Source organism: Salmo salar, chromosome 19 (assembly GCF_965601325.2).
Source record: "Salmo salar chromosome 19, fSalSal1, whole genome shotgun sequence".
Classification (NCBI taxonomy): domain Eukaryota; kingdom Metazoa; phylum Chordata; class Actinopteri; order Salmoniformes; family Salmonidae; genus Salmo; species Salmo salar.
In genome coordinates, this window is record NC_138309.1 from 33,262,916 (window position 1) to 33,282,386 (window position 19,471).

The 19,471-nt window shown below is 39.5% G+C and overlaps 1 protein-coding gene across 6 annotated transcripts in view; it reads right to left on the reverse strand.

Moving 5' to 3' along the window:
- LOC106578738 (kelch domain-containing protein 3) overlaps positions 1-19,471 on the reverse strand; it is a 194,702-nt gene that overhangs the window by 59,720 nt on the left and 115,511 nt on the right. For 5 of the 6 annotated variants that reach the window (XM_045702234.2, XM_082965710.1, XM_082965712.1 and 2 more), the window contains 2 exons: positions 5,908-5,981; positions 1,020-1,098 (listed from right to left, as the gene is read on the reverse strand). In XM_045702234.2, the coding sequence (XP_045558190.1) occupies positions 1,020-1,098; positions 5,908-5,981 (153 nt within the window). Of the gene's footprint in view, positions 1-1,015; positions 1,099-5,907; positions 5,982-19,471 lie in introns of those variants that run through there. The other variant, XM_082965711.1, reaches the window with a different exon arrangement.

A 19,471-nucleotide genomic window follows, 5' to 3' on the forward strand; every position in this document is an offset into this window, starting at 1 on the left:
AGTAGTGGTAGCAGCAGAACATTTGTAGTGGTAGCAGCAGAACATTAGTAGTGGTAGCAGCAGAACATTAGTAGTGGTAGCAGCAGAACATTAGTAGTTGTAACAGATAAATGTGTTGGCTAACAGAACATTAGTAGTGGTAACAGCAGAACATTAGTAGTGGTAGCAGCAGAACATTAGTAGTGGTAACAGCAGAACATTAGTAGTGGTAACAGCAGAACATTAGTAGTGGTAACAGCAGAACATTAGTAGTGGTAGCAGTAGAACATTAGTAGTGGTAGCAGCAGAACATTAGTAGTGGTAGCAGCAGAACATTAGTAGTGGTAGCAGCAGAACATTAGCATGGAAAATAAAACCTTTTACTGGACGAGACTGACGATGCTGTCAAGCACACAAAGACATAATAACACAACCACTAGGAGGAAGAGGACGACAGAAGAGGAGAGGAGAGAAGGAGAGGAGCGAGGAGAGGAGGAGAGAGGAGAGGAGAGAGAAAGCGGAGAAGAGGAGAGAGGAGGAGAGAAGAGAACGAGGAGAGAAGAGAACGAGGAGAGAAGAAGAGGAGAGAAGAGGAGAGAAGAGTAGAGAGAAAGAGGAGAGAAAGAAGCGGCGAGAAGAGAGAAGTACAAGAGAGAAATGGAGAGAGAACGAGGAGAGAAGAGAACGAGGAGGAGAGAAGAATAGAATGAGGAGGAGAGAAGAGGAGAGAAGACGAGGAGAGAAGGAGAGAGGAGGAGAGAAGAGGACGAGGAGGAGAGAAGAGGAGGAGAGAAGGAGAGAGGAGAAGAGAAGGAGAGGAACAGAGAAAAGAGTAGATAGAAAGAGGTGAGGAGGAGAAGAGAAGGAGAGAAGAGAGTGTGGTAGTCCTAGTTGGTCCAGACCAGTTAATAACAGCTAGCTTGGGTCAGGGGTTAAGGGTTAGGGGAAGGGGTTACCTGAGGTGTGGTAGACCACCCTGGCCCAGACTAGTTAATAACAGCTAGCTTGCGTTAGGGTCATGGGTTAGGGGAAGGTGTTACCTGATGTCGTGTGGTAGTCCCTGCTGGTCCAGACTGTAGTTAATAACAGCTAGCTTGCATAACGTCTTCAAATTAGGACCTGAGACAGGAAAGGATATTAACACCTTTAACATTGCCATCAGGCAGAGCTAATCACACACTAACAGAGACACAGAGACAGAGACACAGAGAGAAACAGACACAGAGACACAGAGAGAAACAGACACAGAGAGAAACAGACACAGAGACACAGAGAGAAACAGACACAGAGACAGAGACACAGAGAGACAGAGAGAAAGTCAGAGTCAACAAAAAATCCTTATCTTAGAGATATACCACATCAGACTGATTTAGTAGAAGGTCAGAGAGGTAGAGATATACCAGTGTGATCCAGTGTGTTAACTATAACCACTAGAGGTCTGAATGATCCAGTGTGTTAACTATAACCAGCAGAGGTCTGAATGATCCAGTGTGTTTACTATAACCAGTAGAGGTCTGGATGATCCAGTGTGTTAACTATAACCAGCAGAGGTCTGGATGATCCAGTGTGTTAACTATAACCAGTAGAGGTCTGGATGATCCAGTGTGTTTACTATAACCAGTCGAGGTCTGGATGATCCAGTGTGTTAACTATAACCAGCAGAGGTCTGGATGATCCAGCGTGTTAACTATAACCAGTAGAGGTCTGGATGATCCAGTGTGTTAACTATAACACAATGATTTCAAGTCTGTACGTAGGCAGCAGCCTCTCTGTGTTAGTGATGGCTGTTTAACAGTCTGATGGCCTTGAGATAGAAGCTGTTTTTCAGTCTCTTTGTCCCCGCTTTGATGCACCTGTAATGACCTCGCCTTCTGGATGATAGCGGGTGAACAGACAGTGGCTCAGGTGGTTGTTGTCCTTGATGATCTTTTTGGCCTTCCTGTGACATCAAGTGCTGTAGGTGTGGTGGGCAGGTAGTTTGGCCCCGGTAATGCGTTTGGCAGACCACACCACACTCTGGAGAGCCCTGCGGTTGTGGACAGTGCAGTTACCATACCAGGCAGTGATACAGCTCGACAGGATGCTCTCAATTGCACATCTGTAAAAGTTTCTGAGGGTTTTAGGTGACAAGCCAAATTTCTTCAGCCTCCTGAGGTTGAAGAGGCGCTATTGCGCCTTCTTCACCACACTGTCTGTGTGGGTGGACCATTTCAGTTTGTCCGTGATGTGTACGCAGACGAACTTAAAACTTTCCACCTTCTCCACTATTGTCCCGTCGATGTGGATAGGGGGGTGCTCCCTCTGCTGTTTTCTGAAGTCCACGATCATCTCCTTTGTTTTGTTGACTTTGAGTGCGAGGTTGTTGTCCTGACACCACACTCCGAGTGCCCTCACTTCCTCCCTGTAGGCCGTCTCGTCGTTGTTGGTAATCAAGCATACCACTGTTGTGTCGTCTGCAAACTTGATGATTGAGTTGGAGGCGTGCATGGCCATGCAGTCATGGGTGAATAGAGAGTACAAGAGGGGGCTGAGCACGCACCCTTGTGGGGTCCCTGTGTTGAGGATCAGCGAAGTGGAGATGTTGTTTCCTACCTTCACCACCTGGGGGTGACCCGTCAGAAAGTCCAGGACCCAAATTGCACAGGGCGGGGTTGAGACACGGGGCCTCAAGCTTAATGATGAACTTGGAGGGTACTATGGTGTTGAATGCTGAGCTGTAGTCGATTAACACCATTCTTACATAGGTGCATCGCGGAAGTTAGAGTAGCAGTGATCGAGGGTGTTACTCGCCTGTGTACTGCAATCAATATGCTGATAGAATTTAGGTAGCCTTGTTCTCAAATTTGCTTTGTTAAAATCCCCAGCTACAATAAATAGCAGCCTCAGGATATACAGTTGAAGTCGGAAGTTTACATACACTTAGGTTGGAGTCAATAAAACTCATTTTTCAACCACTCCACAAATTTCTTGTTAACAAACTATAGTTTTGGCAAGTCGGTTAGGACATCTACTTTGTGCACGACAAAAGTAATTTTCCAACAACTGTTTACAAACAGATTATTTCACTTATAATTCACTGTATCACAATTCCAGTGGGTCAGAAGTTTACATACACTAAGTTGACTGTGCCTTTGAACAGCTTGGAAAATTCCAGAAAACGATGTCATGGCTTTAGAAGCTTCTGACAGGCTAATTGACATCATTTGAGTCAATTGGAGGTGTACCTGTGGATGTATTTCAAGGCCTACCTTCAAACTCAGTGCCTCTATGCTTGACATCATGGGAAAATCAAAATGAATCAGCCAAGACCTCAGAAAAATAATTGTAGACCTCCACAAGTCTGGTTCATCCTTGGGAGCAATTTCCAAACGCCTGGAGGTACCACGTTCATCTGTACAAACAATAGTACACAAGAATAAACACCATGGGACCCCTCAGCCGTCATACTGCTCAGGAAGGAGACGCGTTCTGTCTCCTAGAGATGAACGTACTTTGGTGCGAAAAGTGCAAATCAATCCCAGAACAACAGCAAAGGACCTTGTGAAGATGCTGAAGGAAACGGGTACAATAGTATCTATATTTACTATATCGACATAACCTTAAAGGCCGCTCAGCAAGGAAGAAGCCACTGCTCCAAAACCGCCATAAAAAAGCCTGACTACGGTTTGCAACTGCACATGAGGACAAAGATCGTACTTTTGGAGAAATGTCCTCTGGTCTGATGAAATAAAATTAGAACTGTTTGGCCATAATAACCATCGTTATGTTTGGAGGAAAAAGGGGGAGGCTTGCAAGCCGAAGAACACCATCCCAACCGTGAAGCACAGCGGTGGCAGCATCATGTTGTGGGGATGCTTTGCTGCAGGAGGGACTGGTGCACTTCACAAAATAGATGGATTCATGAGGAACGAAAATTATGTGGATATATTGAAGCAAGGTCTCAAGACATCAGTCGGGAAGTTAAAACTTGGTCCCAAATGGGTCTTCAAAATGGAAAATGACCCCAAGCATACTTCCAAAGTTGTGGCAAAATAGCTTAAGACAACAAAGTCAAGATATTAGAGTGGCCATCACAAAGCCCTGACCTCAATCCTATAGAACATTTGTGGGCAGAACTGAAAAAGCGTGTGCAAGCAAGGAGGCCTACAAACCTGACTCAGTTCACCAGCTATGTTAGGAGGAAATACATCCACAGGTACACCTCCAATTGACTCAAATTATGTCAATTAGCCTATCAGAAGCTTCTAAAGTCATGAAATAATTTTCTGGACTTTTCCAAGCTGTTTAAAGGCACAGTCAATTTAGTGTATGTAAACTTCTGACCCACATGAATTACGATACAGTGAATTATAAGTGAAATAATCTGTCTGTAAACAATTGTTGGAAAAATTACTTGTGTCATGCACAAAGTAGATGTCCTAACCGACTTGCCAAAACTATAGTTTGTTAACAAGAAATTTGTGGAGTGGTTGAAAAACGAGTTTTAATGACTCCAACCTAAGTGTATGTAAACTACCGACTTCAGCTGCATGTACTGTATTCTATATCTAAGTAGGAATGAATTAAGACTATATACATATGGACGAGTGATGTCAGAGCGGAACGGACTAAAATTCATTCCTACTTAGATTTGTGTGTATTGGGTATATGTTGTGTAATTTGCTAGATATTACTTGTTAGATATTACTGTACTGTCGGAGCTAGAAGCACAAGCTTTTCGCTACACCCGCAATTACATCTGCTAATCACATGTATGTGACCAATAACATCTGCTAATCACGTGTATGTGACCAATAACATTTGTTTTGTTATGATTACACCATGAGTCGTTAATCATGAAGCAAAGAAGGTTGATGACATCCGATCCTCGTTTGTTAAGTCAAACGACACCGTTGGTCCTGCTCACATTGCCCTACCCTATGCTTTGACCTCTTTCTCCCCTCTTTCTCCAGATGAAATCTTGCGACTTGTGACGGCCGGCCGCCCAATAACCTGCCCGCTTGACCCTATCCCCTCCTCTCTTCTCCAGACCATTTCCGGAGACCTTCTCCCTTACCTCACCTCGCTCATCAACTCATCCTTGACCGCTGGCTACGTCCCTTCCGTCTTCAAGAGAGCGAGTGTTGCACCCCTTCTCAAAAAACCTACACTCGATCCCTCCGATGTCAACAACTACCGACCAGTATCCCTTCTTTCTTTCTCTCCAAAACTCTTGAGCGTGCCGTCCTTGGCCAGCTCTCTTGCTATCTCTCCCAGAATGACCTTCTTGATCTAAATCAGTCAGGTTTCAAGACTGGTCATTCAACTGAGACTGCTCTTCTCTGTGTCACGGAGGCTCTCCACACTGCTAAAGCTAACTCTCTCCTCTGCTCTCATCCTTCTAGACCTATCTGCTGCCTTTGATACTGTGAACCATCAGATCCTCCTCTCCACCCTCTCTGAGTTGGCTCACTCTTGGATTGCGTCCTACCTGACAGGTCACTCCTACCAGGTGGCGTGGCGAGAATCTGTCTCTGCACCACGTGCTCTCACCACTGGTGTCCCCCAGGGCTCAGTTCTAGGCCCTCTCCTATTCTCGCTATACACCAAGTCACTTGGCTCTGTCATATCTTCACATGGTCTCTCCTATCATTGCAACGCAGACGACACACAATTAATCTTCTCCTTTCCCCCTTCTGATAACCAGGTAGCGAATCGCATCTCTGCATGTCTGGCAGACATATCAGTGTGGATGACGGATCACCACCTCAAGCTGAACCTCGGTAAGACGGAGCTGCCCTTCCTCCCGGGGAAGGACTGCCCGTTCCATGATCTCGCCATCACGGTTGACAACTCCATTGTGTCCTCCTCCCAGAGTGCTAAGAGCCTTGGCGTGACCCTGGACAACACTGATCGTGTGTGTGTGTGTGTAAAAAAAGAGCCACTTACTGAAGTCTAGTATGTAGAGGTCAGAATGATCCATGAGGTTAAACTCATCTCCCATCCCCTGATCTGGACATGGGCTGTAGAGAGGAGACAACATGTTAGTTATACTGCTCTTCTGGACATGGACTGTAGAGAGGAGACAACATGTTATACTGCTGTTCTGGACATGTCTGAGAGCTCATGATACCACACCGTACAGGGCCATAGAGGTGTCATCACACAGGGTTAGCAGGAAGAGGAAGTATACTGTTCAAGGCTTCTAACACATACAGGAAGTCCACATTAACCCCCCACTTCCTGTGTCTCTCCTTGGTCTCACTGGAGATAGTGTTCCTCCTGAAACCAAAGCATCTACCTAGCATCCCATCCATGTGGTGCTATGACTGGTGTGATTGAGACATGGACTGTATGTCCATATTGACCACAGAACCCCTGCAGGGAACACTTGACCTGCTCCTCCTCCTGTCTGGATGTTTTAACAGTTTCATCCCCCAGGTTGAGCCCTGTCAGCCCCAGACCTGGTAGTAAACCCAGGAGGTTCAAATTCAAGATCTCAGGAACAAGGACCAGACAGGGAGCCAGTCGGTCACACATAGACCTAGGGTACATGCTGATCAGAAGGACATGCATCCTGTATTTTGGGGTTGTTATCAGAAGATGAGAGCAGCTCTTATTAGGCCCACAGGAAGGAGAGAGGAGAGAGGTGGTCAGACGATAGTACTGATAGTAGCTCCCCCCTCTTAAAGCCATCTGTAGCATCTAGCCTCACAACGCATCTGTTTCCTGCCCTGCCTCAGACCTAGTAGGACACACACCTATCATGTCCTGCTGTCTGCTGGGGGAGACTGGTGCCCTGCCTCAGACCTAGTAGGACACACACCTGTCATGTCCTGCTGTCTGCTGGGGGAGACTGTTGCCCTGCCTCAGACCTAGTACTACACACACCTGTCATGTCCTGCTGTCTGCTGGGGGAGACTGGTGCACCACAGAAGACCTAGTAGGACACACACCTGTCATGTCCTGCTGTCTGCTGGGGCAGACTGGTGCACCACAGAAGACCTAGTAGGACACACACCTGTCATGTCCTGCTGTCTGCTGGGACAGACTGGTGCACCACAGAAGACCTAGTAGGACACACACCTGTCGTGTCCTGCTGTCTGCTGGGGCAGACTGGTGCACCACAGAAGACCTAGTAGGACACACACCTGTCATGTCCTGCTGTCTGCTGGGGCAGACTGGTGCACCACAGAAGACCTAGTAGGACACACACCTGTCATGTCCTGCTGTCTACTGGGGCAGACTGGTGCATCACAGAAGACCTAGTAGGACACACACCTGTCATGTCCTGCTGTCTGCTGGGGGAGACTGGTGCACCACAGAATACCTAGTAGGACACACACCTGTCATGTCCTGCTGTCTGCTGGGGCAGACTGGTGCACCACAGTCTGCTGGGGCAGACTGGTGCACCAACACTGCAGCTATCACATGAATGAGCTATCATCTAATCGGGTATCGTCGAACCAAATATAGTTGCCTGTAGGTATAGTTGAATCAGCTATCAGTTGAATCAGTTATTAGTTGAATCAGGTATAGTTGAATCAGGTATAGTTGTCTGTAGCTATAGTTGAATCAGGTATTGTTGTCTGTAGCTATAGTTGAATCAGGTATAGTTGTCTGTAGCTATAGTTGAATCAGGTATAGTTGAATCAGTTATAGTTGAATCAGGTATAGTTGAAACAGGTGTACTTGTCTGTAGCTATAGTTGAATCAGGTATAGTTGTCTGTAGCTATAGTTGGATCAGGTATAGTTGTCTGTAGCTATAGTTGAATCAGGTATAGTTGTCTGTAGCTATAGTAGAAACAGGTATAGTTGAATCAGGTATACTTGAATCAGGTATAGTTGTCTGTAGCAATAGTTGAATCAGGTATAGTTGAATCAGGTATAGTTGTCTGTAGCTATAGTTGAAACAGCAATAGTTGTCTGTAGCAATAGTTGAATCAGGTATAGTTGAATCCGGTATAGGTGTCTGTAGCTATGGTTGAATCAGGTATAGTTGAATCAGGTATAGTTGAATCAGGTATAGTTGACTGTAGCTATAGTTGAATAAGGTATAGTTGTCTGTAGCTATAGTAGAATCAGGTATACGTTGTCTGTAGCTATAGTTGAATCAGGTATAGTTGAATCAGGTATAGTTGAATCAGGTATAGTTGTCTGTAGCTATAGTTGAATCAGGTATAGTTGAATCAGGTATAGTTGTCTGTAGCTACAGTAGAAACAGGTATAGTTGAATAAGGTATAGTTGAATCAGGTGCGGTTGTCTGTATCGATAGTTGAATCAGGTATAGTTGTCTGTAGCTACAGTAGAAACAGGTATAGTTGAATCAGGTATAGTTGAATCAGGGACAGTTGAATCAGGTGCAGTTGTCTGTAGCTATAGTAGAAACAGGTATAGTTGAATCACGTATAGTTGAATCAGGTGCAGTTGTCTGTATCTATAGTTGAATCAGGAGCAGTTGTCTGTATCTATAGTTGAATCAGGTATAGTTGTCTGTAGCAATAGTAGAATCAGGTATAGTTGAATCAGGGACAGTTGAATCAGGTGCAGTTGTCTGTATCTATAGTTGAATCAGTTATAGTTGTCTGAAGCTACAGTTGAATCAGGTATAGTTGAATCAGGTATAGTTGTCTGTAGCTATAGTTGAATCAGAGATAGTTGAATCAGGTATAGTTGTCTGTAGCTATAGTTGAATCAGCTATAGTTGTCTGTAGCTATAGTTGAATCAGGTATAGTAGAATCAGGTATAGTTGTCTGTACCTATAGTTGAATCAGGTATAGTTGAATCAGGTATAGTTGAATCAGGAATACGTTGTCTGTAGCTATAGTAGAATCAGCTATAGTTGAATCAGGAATAGTTGTCTGTAGCTATAGTTGAATCAGGTATAGTTGTCTGTAGCTATAGTTGAATCAGGTATAGTTGAATAAGGTATACATTGTCTGTAGCTATAGTTCAATCAGGTACAGTTCAATCAGGTATAGTTGAATCAGGAATAGTTGTCTGTAGCTATAGTAGAATCAGCTATAGTTGAATCAGGTATAGTTGTCTGTAGCTATAGTAGAAACAGGTGTAGTTGAATCAGGTATAGTTGAATCAGGTGCAGAAGGCTGTATCTATAGTTGAATCAGCTATAGTTGAATCAGGTATAGTTGTCTGTAGCTATAGTAGAAACAGCTATAGTTGAATCAGGTATAGTTGAATCAGGTATTGTAGAATCAGCTACAGTTGAATCAGCTATAGTTGTCTATAGCTATAGTTGAATCAGGTACAGTTGAATCAGGTATATTTGAATCAGGTATAGTTGTCTGTAGCTATCGTTAAATCAGGTATAGTTGTCTGTAGCTATAGTAGAAACAGGTATAGTTGAATCAGGTATAGTTGAATCAGGTATAGGTGTCTGTAGCTATGTTGAATCAGGTATAGTTGAATCAGGTATAGTTGAATCAGGTATAGTTGTCTGTAGCTATAGTTGAATCAGGTATAGTTGAATCAGGTATAGTTGAATCAGGTATAGGTGTCTGTAGCTATGGTTGAATCAGGTATAGTTGAATCAGGTATAGTTGAATCAGGTATAGTTGACTGTAGCTATAGTTGAATCAGGTATAGTTGTCTGTAGCTATAGTAGAATCAGGTATATGTTGTCTGTAGCTATAGTTGAATCAGGTATAGTTGAATCAGGTATAGTTGAATCAGGTATAGTTGAATCAGGTGCAGTTGTCTGTACCTATAGTTGAATCAGGTATAGTTGAATCAGGTATCGTTGTCTGTAGCTATAGTAGAAACAGGTATAGTTGAATCAGGTATAGTTGAATCAGGTATTGTAGAATCAGCTACAGTTGAATCAGCTATAGTTGTCTGAAGCTATAGTAGAAACAGGTATAGTTGAATCAGGTATAGTTGAATCAGGTATAGTTGAATCAGGTGCAGTTGTCTGTACCTATAGTTGAATCAGGTATAGTTGAATCAGGTATCGTTGTCTGTAGCTATAGTAGAAACAGGTATAGTTGAATCAGGTATAGTTGAATCAGGTATTGTAGAATCAGCTACAGTTGAATCAGCTATAGTTGTCTGTAGCTATAGTTGAATCAATTATAGTTGAATCAGGTATAGTTGTCTGTAGCTATAGTTGAATCAGGTATAGTTGTCTATAGCTATAGTTGAATCAGGTATAGTTGAATCAGATATAGTTGTCTGTAGCAATAGTAGAATCAGGTATAGTTGAATCAGGTATACGTTGTCTGTAGCTATAGTTGAATCAAGTATAGTTGAATCAGGTATAGTTGTCTGTAGCTATAGTGGAATCAGGTATAGTTGTCTATAGCTATTGTTGAATCAGGTATAGTTGTCTGTAGCTATAGTTGAATCAGGTATAGTTGAATAAGGTATAGTTGTCTGTAGCTATAGTTGAATCAGGTATAGTTGTCTGTAGCTATAGTAGAATCAGGTATAGTTGAATCAGGTATACTTGACTGTAGCTATAGTTGAATCAGGTAAAGTTGTCTGAAGCTATAGTTGAATCAGGTATAGTTGAATCAGGTATACTTTGTCTGTAGCTATAGTTCAATCGGTATAGTTCAATCAGGTATAGTTGAATCAGGTATAGTTGTCTGTAGCTATAGTAGAAACAGGAATAGTTGTCTGTAGCTATAGTTGAATCAGCTATAGTTGAATCAGCTATAGTTGTCTGTAGCTATAGTTGAATCAGGTATAGTTGTCTGAAGCTATAGTTGAATCAGGTATACGTTGTCTGTAGCTATAGTTCAATCGGTATAGTTCAATCAGGTATAGTTGTCTGTAGCTATAGTTGAATCAGGTATAGTTGAATCAGGTATAGTTGTCTGTAGCTATAGTAGAATCAGGTATAGTTGAATCAGGTATAGTTGTCTGTAGCTATAGTAGAAACAGGAATAGTTGTCTGTAGCTATATTTGAATCAGGTATAGTTGAATCAGGTATAGTTGAATGACGTGCAGTTGTCTGTATCTATAGTTGAATCAGGTATAGTTGAATCAGGTATCCTTGTCTTTAGCTATAGTAGAAACAGGTATAGCTGAAACAGCTATAGTTGAATCAGGTATAGTTGAATCAGCTATAGTTGTCTGTAGCTATAGTTGAATCAGGTATAGTTGAATCAGGTATAGTTGTCTAAAGCTATAGTTGAATCAGGTATAGTTGAATCAGGTATAGTTGTCTGTAGCTATAGTTAAATCAGGTATAGTTGTCTGTAGCTATATTAGAAACAGGTATAGTTGAAGCAGGTATAGTTGTCTGTAGCTATAGTTGAATCAGGTATAGTTGAATCAGGTATAGTTGTCTGTAGCTATAGTTGAATCAGGTATAGTTGTCTGTAGCTATAGTTGAATCAGGTATAGTTGTCTATAGCTAAAGGTGAATCAGGTATAGTTGAATCAGGTATAGTTCTCTGTAGCTATAGTTGAATCACGTATAGTTGACTGTAGCTATAGTAGAATCAGGTATAGTTGAATCAGGTATAGTTGTCTGTAGCTATAGTTGAATCAGGTATAGTTGTCTGAAGCTATAGTAGAATCAGGTATAGTTGAATCAGGTATAGTTGAATCAGGTATAGTTGAATGAGGTGCAGTTGTCTGTATCTATAGTTGAATCAGGTATAGTTGAATAAGGTATCGTTGTCTGTAGCTATAGTAGAAACAGGTATAGTTGAATCAGGTATAGTTGAATCAGGTATAGTTGTCTGTAGGTATAGTTGAATCAGGTATAGTTGAATCAGGTATAGTTGTCTGTAGCTATAGTTAAATCAGGTATAGTTGTCTGGAGCTATAGTAGAAACAGCTATAGTTGAATCAGGTATAGTTGTCTGTAGCTATAGTAGAATCAGGTATAGTTGAATCAGGTATAGTTGTCAGTAGCTATAGTTGAATCATGTATAGTTGAATCAGGTATAGTTGTCTGTAGCTATAGTTGAATCAGGTATAGTTGTCTATAGCTATAGTTGAATCAGGTATAGTTGAATCAGGTATAGTGATCTGTAGCTATAGTTGAATCAGGTATAGTTGAATCAGGTATAGTTGAATCGGGTATAGTTGTCTGTAGCTATAGTGGAATCAGGAGCAGTTGTCTGTATCTATAGTTGAATCAGGTATAGTTGAATCAGGTATAGTTGAATCAGGAATAGAAGAATAAGCTATAGTTGTATCAGCTATAGTTGTCTGTAGCTTTAGTTTAATCAGGTACAGTTGTCTGTAGCTATTGTTGAATCAGGTATAGTTGAATAAGGTATAGTTGTCTGTAGCTATAGTTGAATCAGATATAGTTGAATCAGGTATAGTTGTCTGTAGCTATAGTTGAATCAGGTATAGTTGAATCAGGTATAGTTGTCTGTAGCTATAGTTAAATCAGGTATAGTTGTCTGTAGCTATAGTTGAATCAGGTATAGTTGAATCAGGTATAGTTGTCTGTAGCTATAGTTAAATCAGGTATAGTTGTCTGTAGCTATAGTAGAATCATGTACAGTTGAATCAGGTATAGTTGTCTGTAGCAATAGTTGAATCAGGTATAGTTGTCTATAACAATAGTTGAATCAGGTATAGTGGTCTGTAGCTATATTTGAATCAGGTATAGTTGAATCAGGTATAGTTGAATCGGGTATAGTTGAATCGGGTATAGTTGTCTGTAGCTATAGTGGAATCAGGAGCAGTTGTCTGTATCTATAGTTGAATCAGGTATAGTTGAATCAGGAATAGAAGAATAAGCTATAGTTGTATCAGCTATAGTTGTCTGTAGCTATAGTTGAATCAGGTACAGTTGTCTATAGCTATTGTTGAATCAGGTATAGTTGAATCAGGTATAGTTGTCTGTAGCTATAGTTGAATCAGATATAGTTGTCTGTAGCTATAGTTGAATCAGGTATAGTTGAATCAGGTATAGTTGTCTGTAGCTATAGTTGTCTGTAGCTATAGTAGAATCAGGTATAGTTGAATCAGGTATAGTTGTCTGTAGCTATAGTTGAATCAGATAAAGTTGTCTGTAGCTATAGTTGAATCAGGTATAGTTGAATCAGGTATACGTTGTCTGTAGCTATAGTTCAGTCGGTAAAGTTCAATCAGGTATAGTTCAACCAGGTATAGTTGTCTGTAGCTATAGTAGAAACAGGTATAGTTGTCTGTAGCTATAGTTGAATCAGGTATAGTTGAATCAGGTATAGTTGAATCAGCTATAGTTGTCTGTAGCTAGAGTTGAATCAGGTATAGTTGAATCAGGTATAGTTGTCTGTAGCTATAGTTTAATCAGGTATAGTTGTCTGTGGCTATAGTAGAATCAGGTATAGTTGAATCAGGTATACGTTGTCTGTAGCTATAGTTGAATCAAGTATAGTTGAATCAGGTATAGTTGTCTGTAGCTATAGTTGAATCAGGTATATGTTGTCTGTAGCTATAGTTGAATCAGGTATAGTTGAATCAGGTATAGTTGTCTGTAGCTATAGTAGAAACAGGTATAGTTGTCTGTAGCTATAGTTGAATAAGGTATAGTTGTCTGAAGCTATAGTAGAATCAGGTATAGTTGAATCAGGTATACGTTGTCTGTAGCTATAGTTGAAACAAGTATAGTTGAATCAGGTATAGTTGAATCAGGTATAGTTGAATCAGGTATAGTTGTCTGTATCTATAGTTTAATCAGGTATAGTTGAATCAGGTATCGTTGTCTGTAGCTATAGTAGAAACAGGTATAGTTGAATCAGGTATTGTAGAATCAGCTACAGTTGAATCAGCTATTGTTGAATCAGTTATAGTTGAATCAGGTATAGTTGAATCAGGTATAGCTGTCTGTAGCTATAGTTGAATCAGGTATAGTTGAATCAGGTATAGTTGTCTGTAACTATAGTTGAATCAGGTATAGTTGTCTGTAGCTATAGTAGAACCATGTATAGTTGAATCAGGAATACGTTGTCTGTAGCTATAGTTGAATCAAGAATAGTTGAATCAGGTATAGTTGTCTATAGCTATAGTTGAATCAGGTATAGTTGAATCAGGAATAGAAGAATAAGCTATAGTTGAATCAGCTATAGTTGTCTGTAGCTATAGTTTAATCAGGTACAGTTGTCTGTAGCTATTGTTGAATCAGGTATAGTTGAATCAGGTATAGTTGTCTGTAGCTATAGTTGAATCAGGTATAGTTGAATAAGGTATACATTGTCTGTAGCTATAGTTCAATCAGGTACAGTTCAATCAGGTATAGTTGAATCAGGAATAGTTGTCTGTAGCTATAGTAGAATCAGCTATAGTTGAATCAGGTATAGTTGTCTGTAGCTATAGTAGAAACAGGTATAGTTGAATCAGGTATAGTTGAATCAGGTGCAGAAGGCTTTAACTATAGTTGAATCAGGTATCGTTGTCTGTAGCTATAGTAGAAACAGCTATAGTTGAATCAGGTATAGTTGAATCAGGTATTGTAGAATCAGCTACAGTTGAATCAGCTATAGTTGTCTGTAGCTATAGTTGAATCAGGTATAGTTGAATCAGGTATAGTTGTCTGTAGCTATAGTTTAATCAGGTATAGTTGAATCAGGTATAGTTGTCTGTAGCTATAGTTGAATCAGGTATAGTTGAATCAGGTATAGTTGTCTGTAGCTATAGTTAAATCAGGTATAGTTGTCTGTAGCTATAGTTGAATCAGGTATAGTTGAATCAGGTATAGTTGTCTGTAGCTATAGTTAAATCAGGTATAGTTGTCTGTAGCTATAGTAGAATCATGTACAGTTGAATCAGGTATAGTTGTCTGTAGCAATAGTTGAATCAGGTATAGTTGTCTATAACAATAGTTGAATCAGGTATAGTGGTCTGTAGCTATATTTGAATCAGGTATAGTTGAATCAGGTATAGTTGAATCGGGTATAGTTGAATCGGGTATAGTTGTCTGTAGCTATAGTGGAATCAGGAGCAGTTGTCTGTATCTATAGTTGAATCAGGTATAGTTGAATCAGGAATAGAAGAATAAGCTATAGTTGTATCAGCTATAGTTGTCTGTAGCTATAGTTGAATCAGGTACAGTTGTCTATAGCTATTGTTGAATCAGGTATAGTTGAATCAGGTATAGTTGTCTGTAGCTATAGTTGAATCAGATATAGTTGAATCAGGTATAGTTGTCTGTAGCTATAGTTGTCTGTAGCTATAGTAGAATCAGGTATAGTTGAATCAGGTATAGTTGTCTGTAGCTATAGTTGAATCAGATAAAGTTGTCTGTAGCTATAGTTGAATCAGGTATAGTTGAATCAGGTATACGTTGTCTGTAGCTATAGTTCAGTCGGTAAAGTTCAATCAGGTATAGTTCAACCAGGTATAGTTGTCTGTAGCTATAGTAGAAACAGGTATAGTTGTCTGTAGCTATAGTTGAATCAGGTATAGTTGAATCAGGTATAGTTGAATCAGCTATAGTTGTCTGTAGCTAGAGTTGAATCAGGTATAGTTGAATCAGGTATAGTTGTCTGTAGCTATAGTTTAATCAGGTATAGTTGTCTGTGGCTATAGTAGAATCAGGTATAGTTGAATCAGGTATACGTTGTCTGTAGCTATAGTTGAATCAAGTATAGTTGAATCAGGTATAGTTGTCTGTAGCTATAGTTGAATCAGGTATATGTTGTCTGTAGCTATAGTTGAATCAGGTATAGTTGAATCAGGTATAGTTGTCTGTAGCTATAGTAGAAACAGGTATAGTTGTCTGTAGCTATAGTTGAATAAGGTATAGTTGTCTGAAGCTATAGTAGAATCAGGTATAGTTGAATCAGGTATACGTTGTCTGTAGCTATAGTTGAAACAAGTATAGTTGAATCAGGTATAGTTGAATCAGGTATAGTTGAATCAGGTATAGTTGTCTGTATCTATAGTTTAATCAGGTATAGTTGAATCAGGTATCGTTGTCTGTAGCTATAGTAGAAACAGGTATAGTTGAATCAGGTATTGTAGAATCAGCTACAGTTGAATCAGCTATTGTTGAATCAGTTATAGTTGAATCAGGTATAGTTGAATCAGGTATAGCTGTCTGTAGCTATAGTTGAATCAGGTATAGTTGAATCAGGTATAGTTGTCTGTAACTATAGTTGAATCAGGTATAGTTGTCTGTAGCTATAGTAGAACCATGTATAGTTGAATCAGGAATACGTTGTCTGTAGCTATAGTTGAATCAAGAATAGTTGAATCAGGTATAGTTGTCTATAGCTATAGTTGAATCAGGTATAGTTGAATCAGGAATAGAAGAATAAGCTATAGTTGAATCAGCTATAGTTGTCTGTAGCTATAGTTTAATCAGGTACAGTTGTCTGTAGCTTTTGTTGAATCAGGTATAGTTGAATCAGGTATAGTTGTCTGTAGCTATAGTTGAATCAGGTATAGTTGAATAAGGTATACATTGTCTGTAGCTATAGTTCAATCAGGTACAGTTCAATCAGGTATAGTTGAATCAGGAATAGTTGTCTGTAGCTATAGTAGAATCAGCTATAGTTGAATCAGGTATAGTTGTCTGTAGCTATAGTAGAAACAGGTATAGTTGAATCAGGTATAGTTGAATCAGGTGCAGAAGGCTTTAACTATAGTTGAATCAGGTATCGTTGTCTGTAGCTATAGTAGAAACAGCTATAGTTGAATCAGGTATAGTTGAATCAGGTATTGTAGAATCAGCTACAGTTGAATCAGCTATAGTTGTCTGTAGCTATAGTTGAATCAGGTACAGTTGAATCAGGTATATTTGAATCAGGTATAGTTGTCTGTAGCTATAGTTGAATCAGGTATAGTTGAATCAGGTATAGTTGTCTGTAGCTATAGTTAAATCAGGTATAGTTGTCTGTAGCTATAGTAGAAACAGGTATAGTTGAATCAGGTATAGTTGAATCAGGTATCGGTGTCTGTAGCTATGTTGAATCAGGTATAGTTGAATCAGGTATAGTTGTCTGTAGCTATAGTTGAATCAGGTATAGTTGAATCAGGTATAGTTGTCTGTAGCTATAGTTGAATCAGGTATAGTTGAATAAGGTATAGTTGAATCAGGTATAGGTGTCTGTAGCTATGCTTGAATCAGGTATAGTTGAATCAGGTATAGTTGAATCAGGTATAGTTGATTGTAGCTATAGTTGAATCAGGTATAGTTGTCTGTAGCTATAGTAGAATCAGGTATACATTGTCTGTAGCTATAGTTGAATCAGGTAAGGTTGAATCAGGTATAGTTGAATCAGGTATAGTTGAATCAGGTGCAGTTGTCTGTACCTATAGTTGAATCAGGTATAGTTGAATCAGGAATACGTTGTCTGTAGCTATAGTTGAATCAAGTATAGTTGAATCAGGTATAGTTGTCTGTAGCTATAGTTAAATCAGGTATAGTTGTCTGTAGCTATAGTAGAAACAGGTATAGTTGAATCAGGTATAGTTGAATCAGGTATAGGTGTCTGTAGCTATGTTGAATCAGGTATAGTTGAATCAGGTATAGTTGTCTGTAGCTATAGTTGAATCAGGTATAGTTGAATCAGGTATAGTTGAATCAGGTATAGTTGAATCAGGTATAGGTGTCTGTAGCTATGGTTGAATCAGGTATAGTTGAATCAGGTATAGTTGACTGTAGCTATAGTTGAATCAGGTATAGTTGTCTGTAGCTATAGTAGAATCAGGTATACGTTGTCTGTAGCTATAGTAGAATCAGGTATAGTTGTCTATAGCTATTGTTGAATCAGGTCAAGTTGAATCAGGTATAGTTGTCTGTAGCTATAGTTGAATCAGGTATAGTTGTCTGTAGCTATAGTAGAATCAGGTATAGTTGAATCAGGTATAGTTGTCTGTAGCTATAGTTGAATCAGGTAAAGTTGTCTGAAGCTATAGTTGAATCAGGTATAGTTGAATCAGGTATACTTTGTCTGTAGCTATAGTTCAATCGGTATAGTTCAATAAGGTATAGTTGAATCAGGTATAGTTGTCTGTAGCTATAGTAGAAACAGGAATAGTTGTCTGAAGCTATAGTTGAATCAGCTATAGTTGAATCAGCTATAGTTGTCTGTAGCTATAGTTGAATCAGGTATAGTTGAATCAGGTATAGTTGAATCAGGTATAGTTGTCTGAAGCTATAGTTGAATCAGGTATACGTTGTCTGTAGCTATAGTTCAATCGGTATAGTTCAATCAGGTATAGTTGTCTGTAGCTATAGTTGAATCAGGTATAGTTGAATCAGGTATAGTTGTCTGTAGCTATAGTAGAATCAGGTATAGTTGAATCAGGTATAGTTGTCTGTAGCTATAGTAGAAACAGGAATAGTTGTCTGAAGCTATATTTGAATCAGGTATAGTTGAATCAGGTATAGTTGAATCAGGTATAGTTCAATGACGTGCAGTTGTCTGCATCTATAGTTGAATCAGGTATAGTTGAATCAGGTATCCTTGTCTTTAGCTATAGTAGAAACAGGTATAGTTGAAACAGCTATAGTTGAATCAGGTATAGTTGAATCAGCTATAGTTGTCTGTAGCTATAGTTCAATCAGGTATAGTTGTCTGAAGCTATAGTTGAATCAGGTATAGTTGAATCAGGTATAGTTGTCTGTAGCTATAGTTAAATCAGGTATAGTTGTCTGTAGCTATATTAGAAACAGGTATAGTTGTCTGTAGCTATAGTTGAATCAGGTATAGTTGAATCAGGTATAGTTGTCTGAAGCTATAGTTGAATCAGGTATAGTTGAATCAGGTATAGGTGTCTGTAGCTATGGTTGAATCAGGTATAGTTGAATCAGGTATAGTTGAATCAGGTATAGTTGACTGTAGCTATAGTTGAATCAGGTATAGTTGTCTGTAGCTATAGTAGAATCAGGTATACGTTGTCTGTAGCTATAGTTGAATCAGGTATAGTTGAATCAGGTATAGTTGAATCAGGTATAGTTGTCTGTAGCTATAGTAGAATCAGGTATACGTTGTCTGTAGCTATAGTTGAATCAGGTATAGTTGAATCAGGTATAGTTGAATCAGGTGCAGTTGTCTGTACCTATAGTTGAATCAGGTATAGTTGAATCAGGTATCGTTGTCTGTAGCTATAGTAGAAACAGGTATAGTTGAATCAGGTATAGTTGAATCAGGTATTGTAGAATCAGCTACAGTTGAATCAGCTATAGTTGTCTGAAGCTATAGTAGAAACAGGTATAGTTGAATCAGGTATAGTTGAATCAGGTATAGTTGAATCAGGTATAGTTGAATCAGGTGAAGTTGTCTGTACCTATAGTTGAATCAGGTATAGTTGAATCAGGTATCGTTGTCTGTAGCTATAGTAGAAACAGGTATAGTTGAATCAGGTATAGTTGAATCAGGTATTGTAGAATCAGCTACAGTTGAATCAGCTATAGTTGTCTGTAGCTATAGTTGAATCAAGTATAGTTGAATCAGGTATAGTTGTCTGTAGCTATAGTTGAATCAGGTATAGTTGTCTATAGCTATAGTTGAATCAGGTATAGTTGAATCAGATATAGTTGTCTGTAGCAATAGTAGAATCAGGTATAGTTGAATCAGGTATACGTTG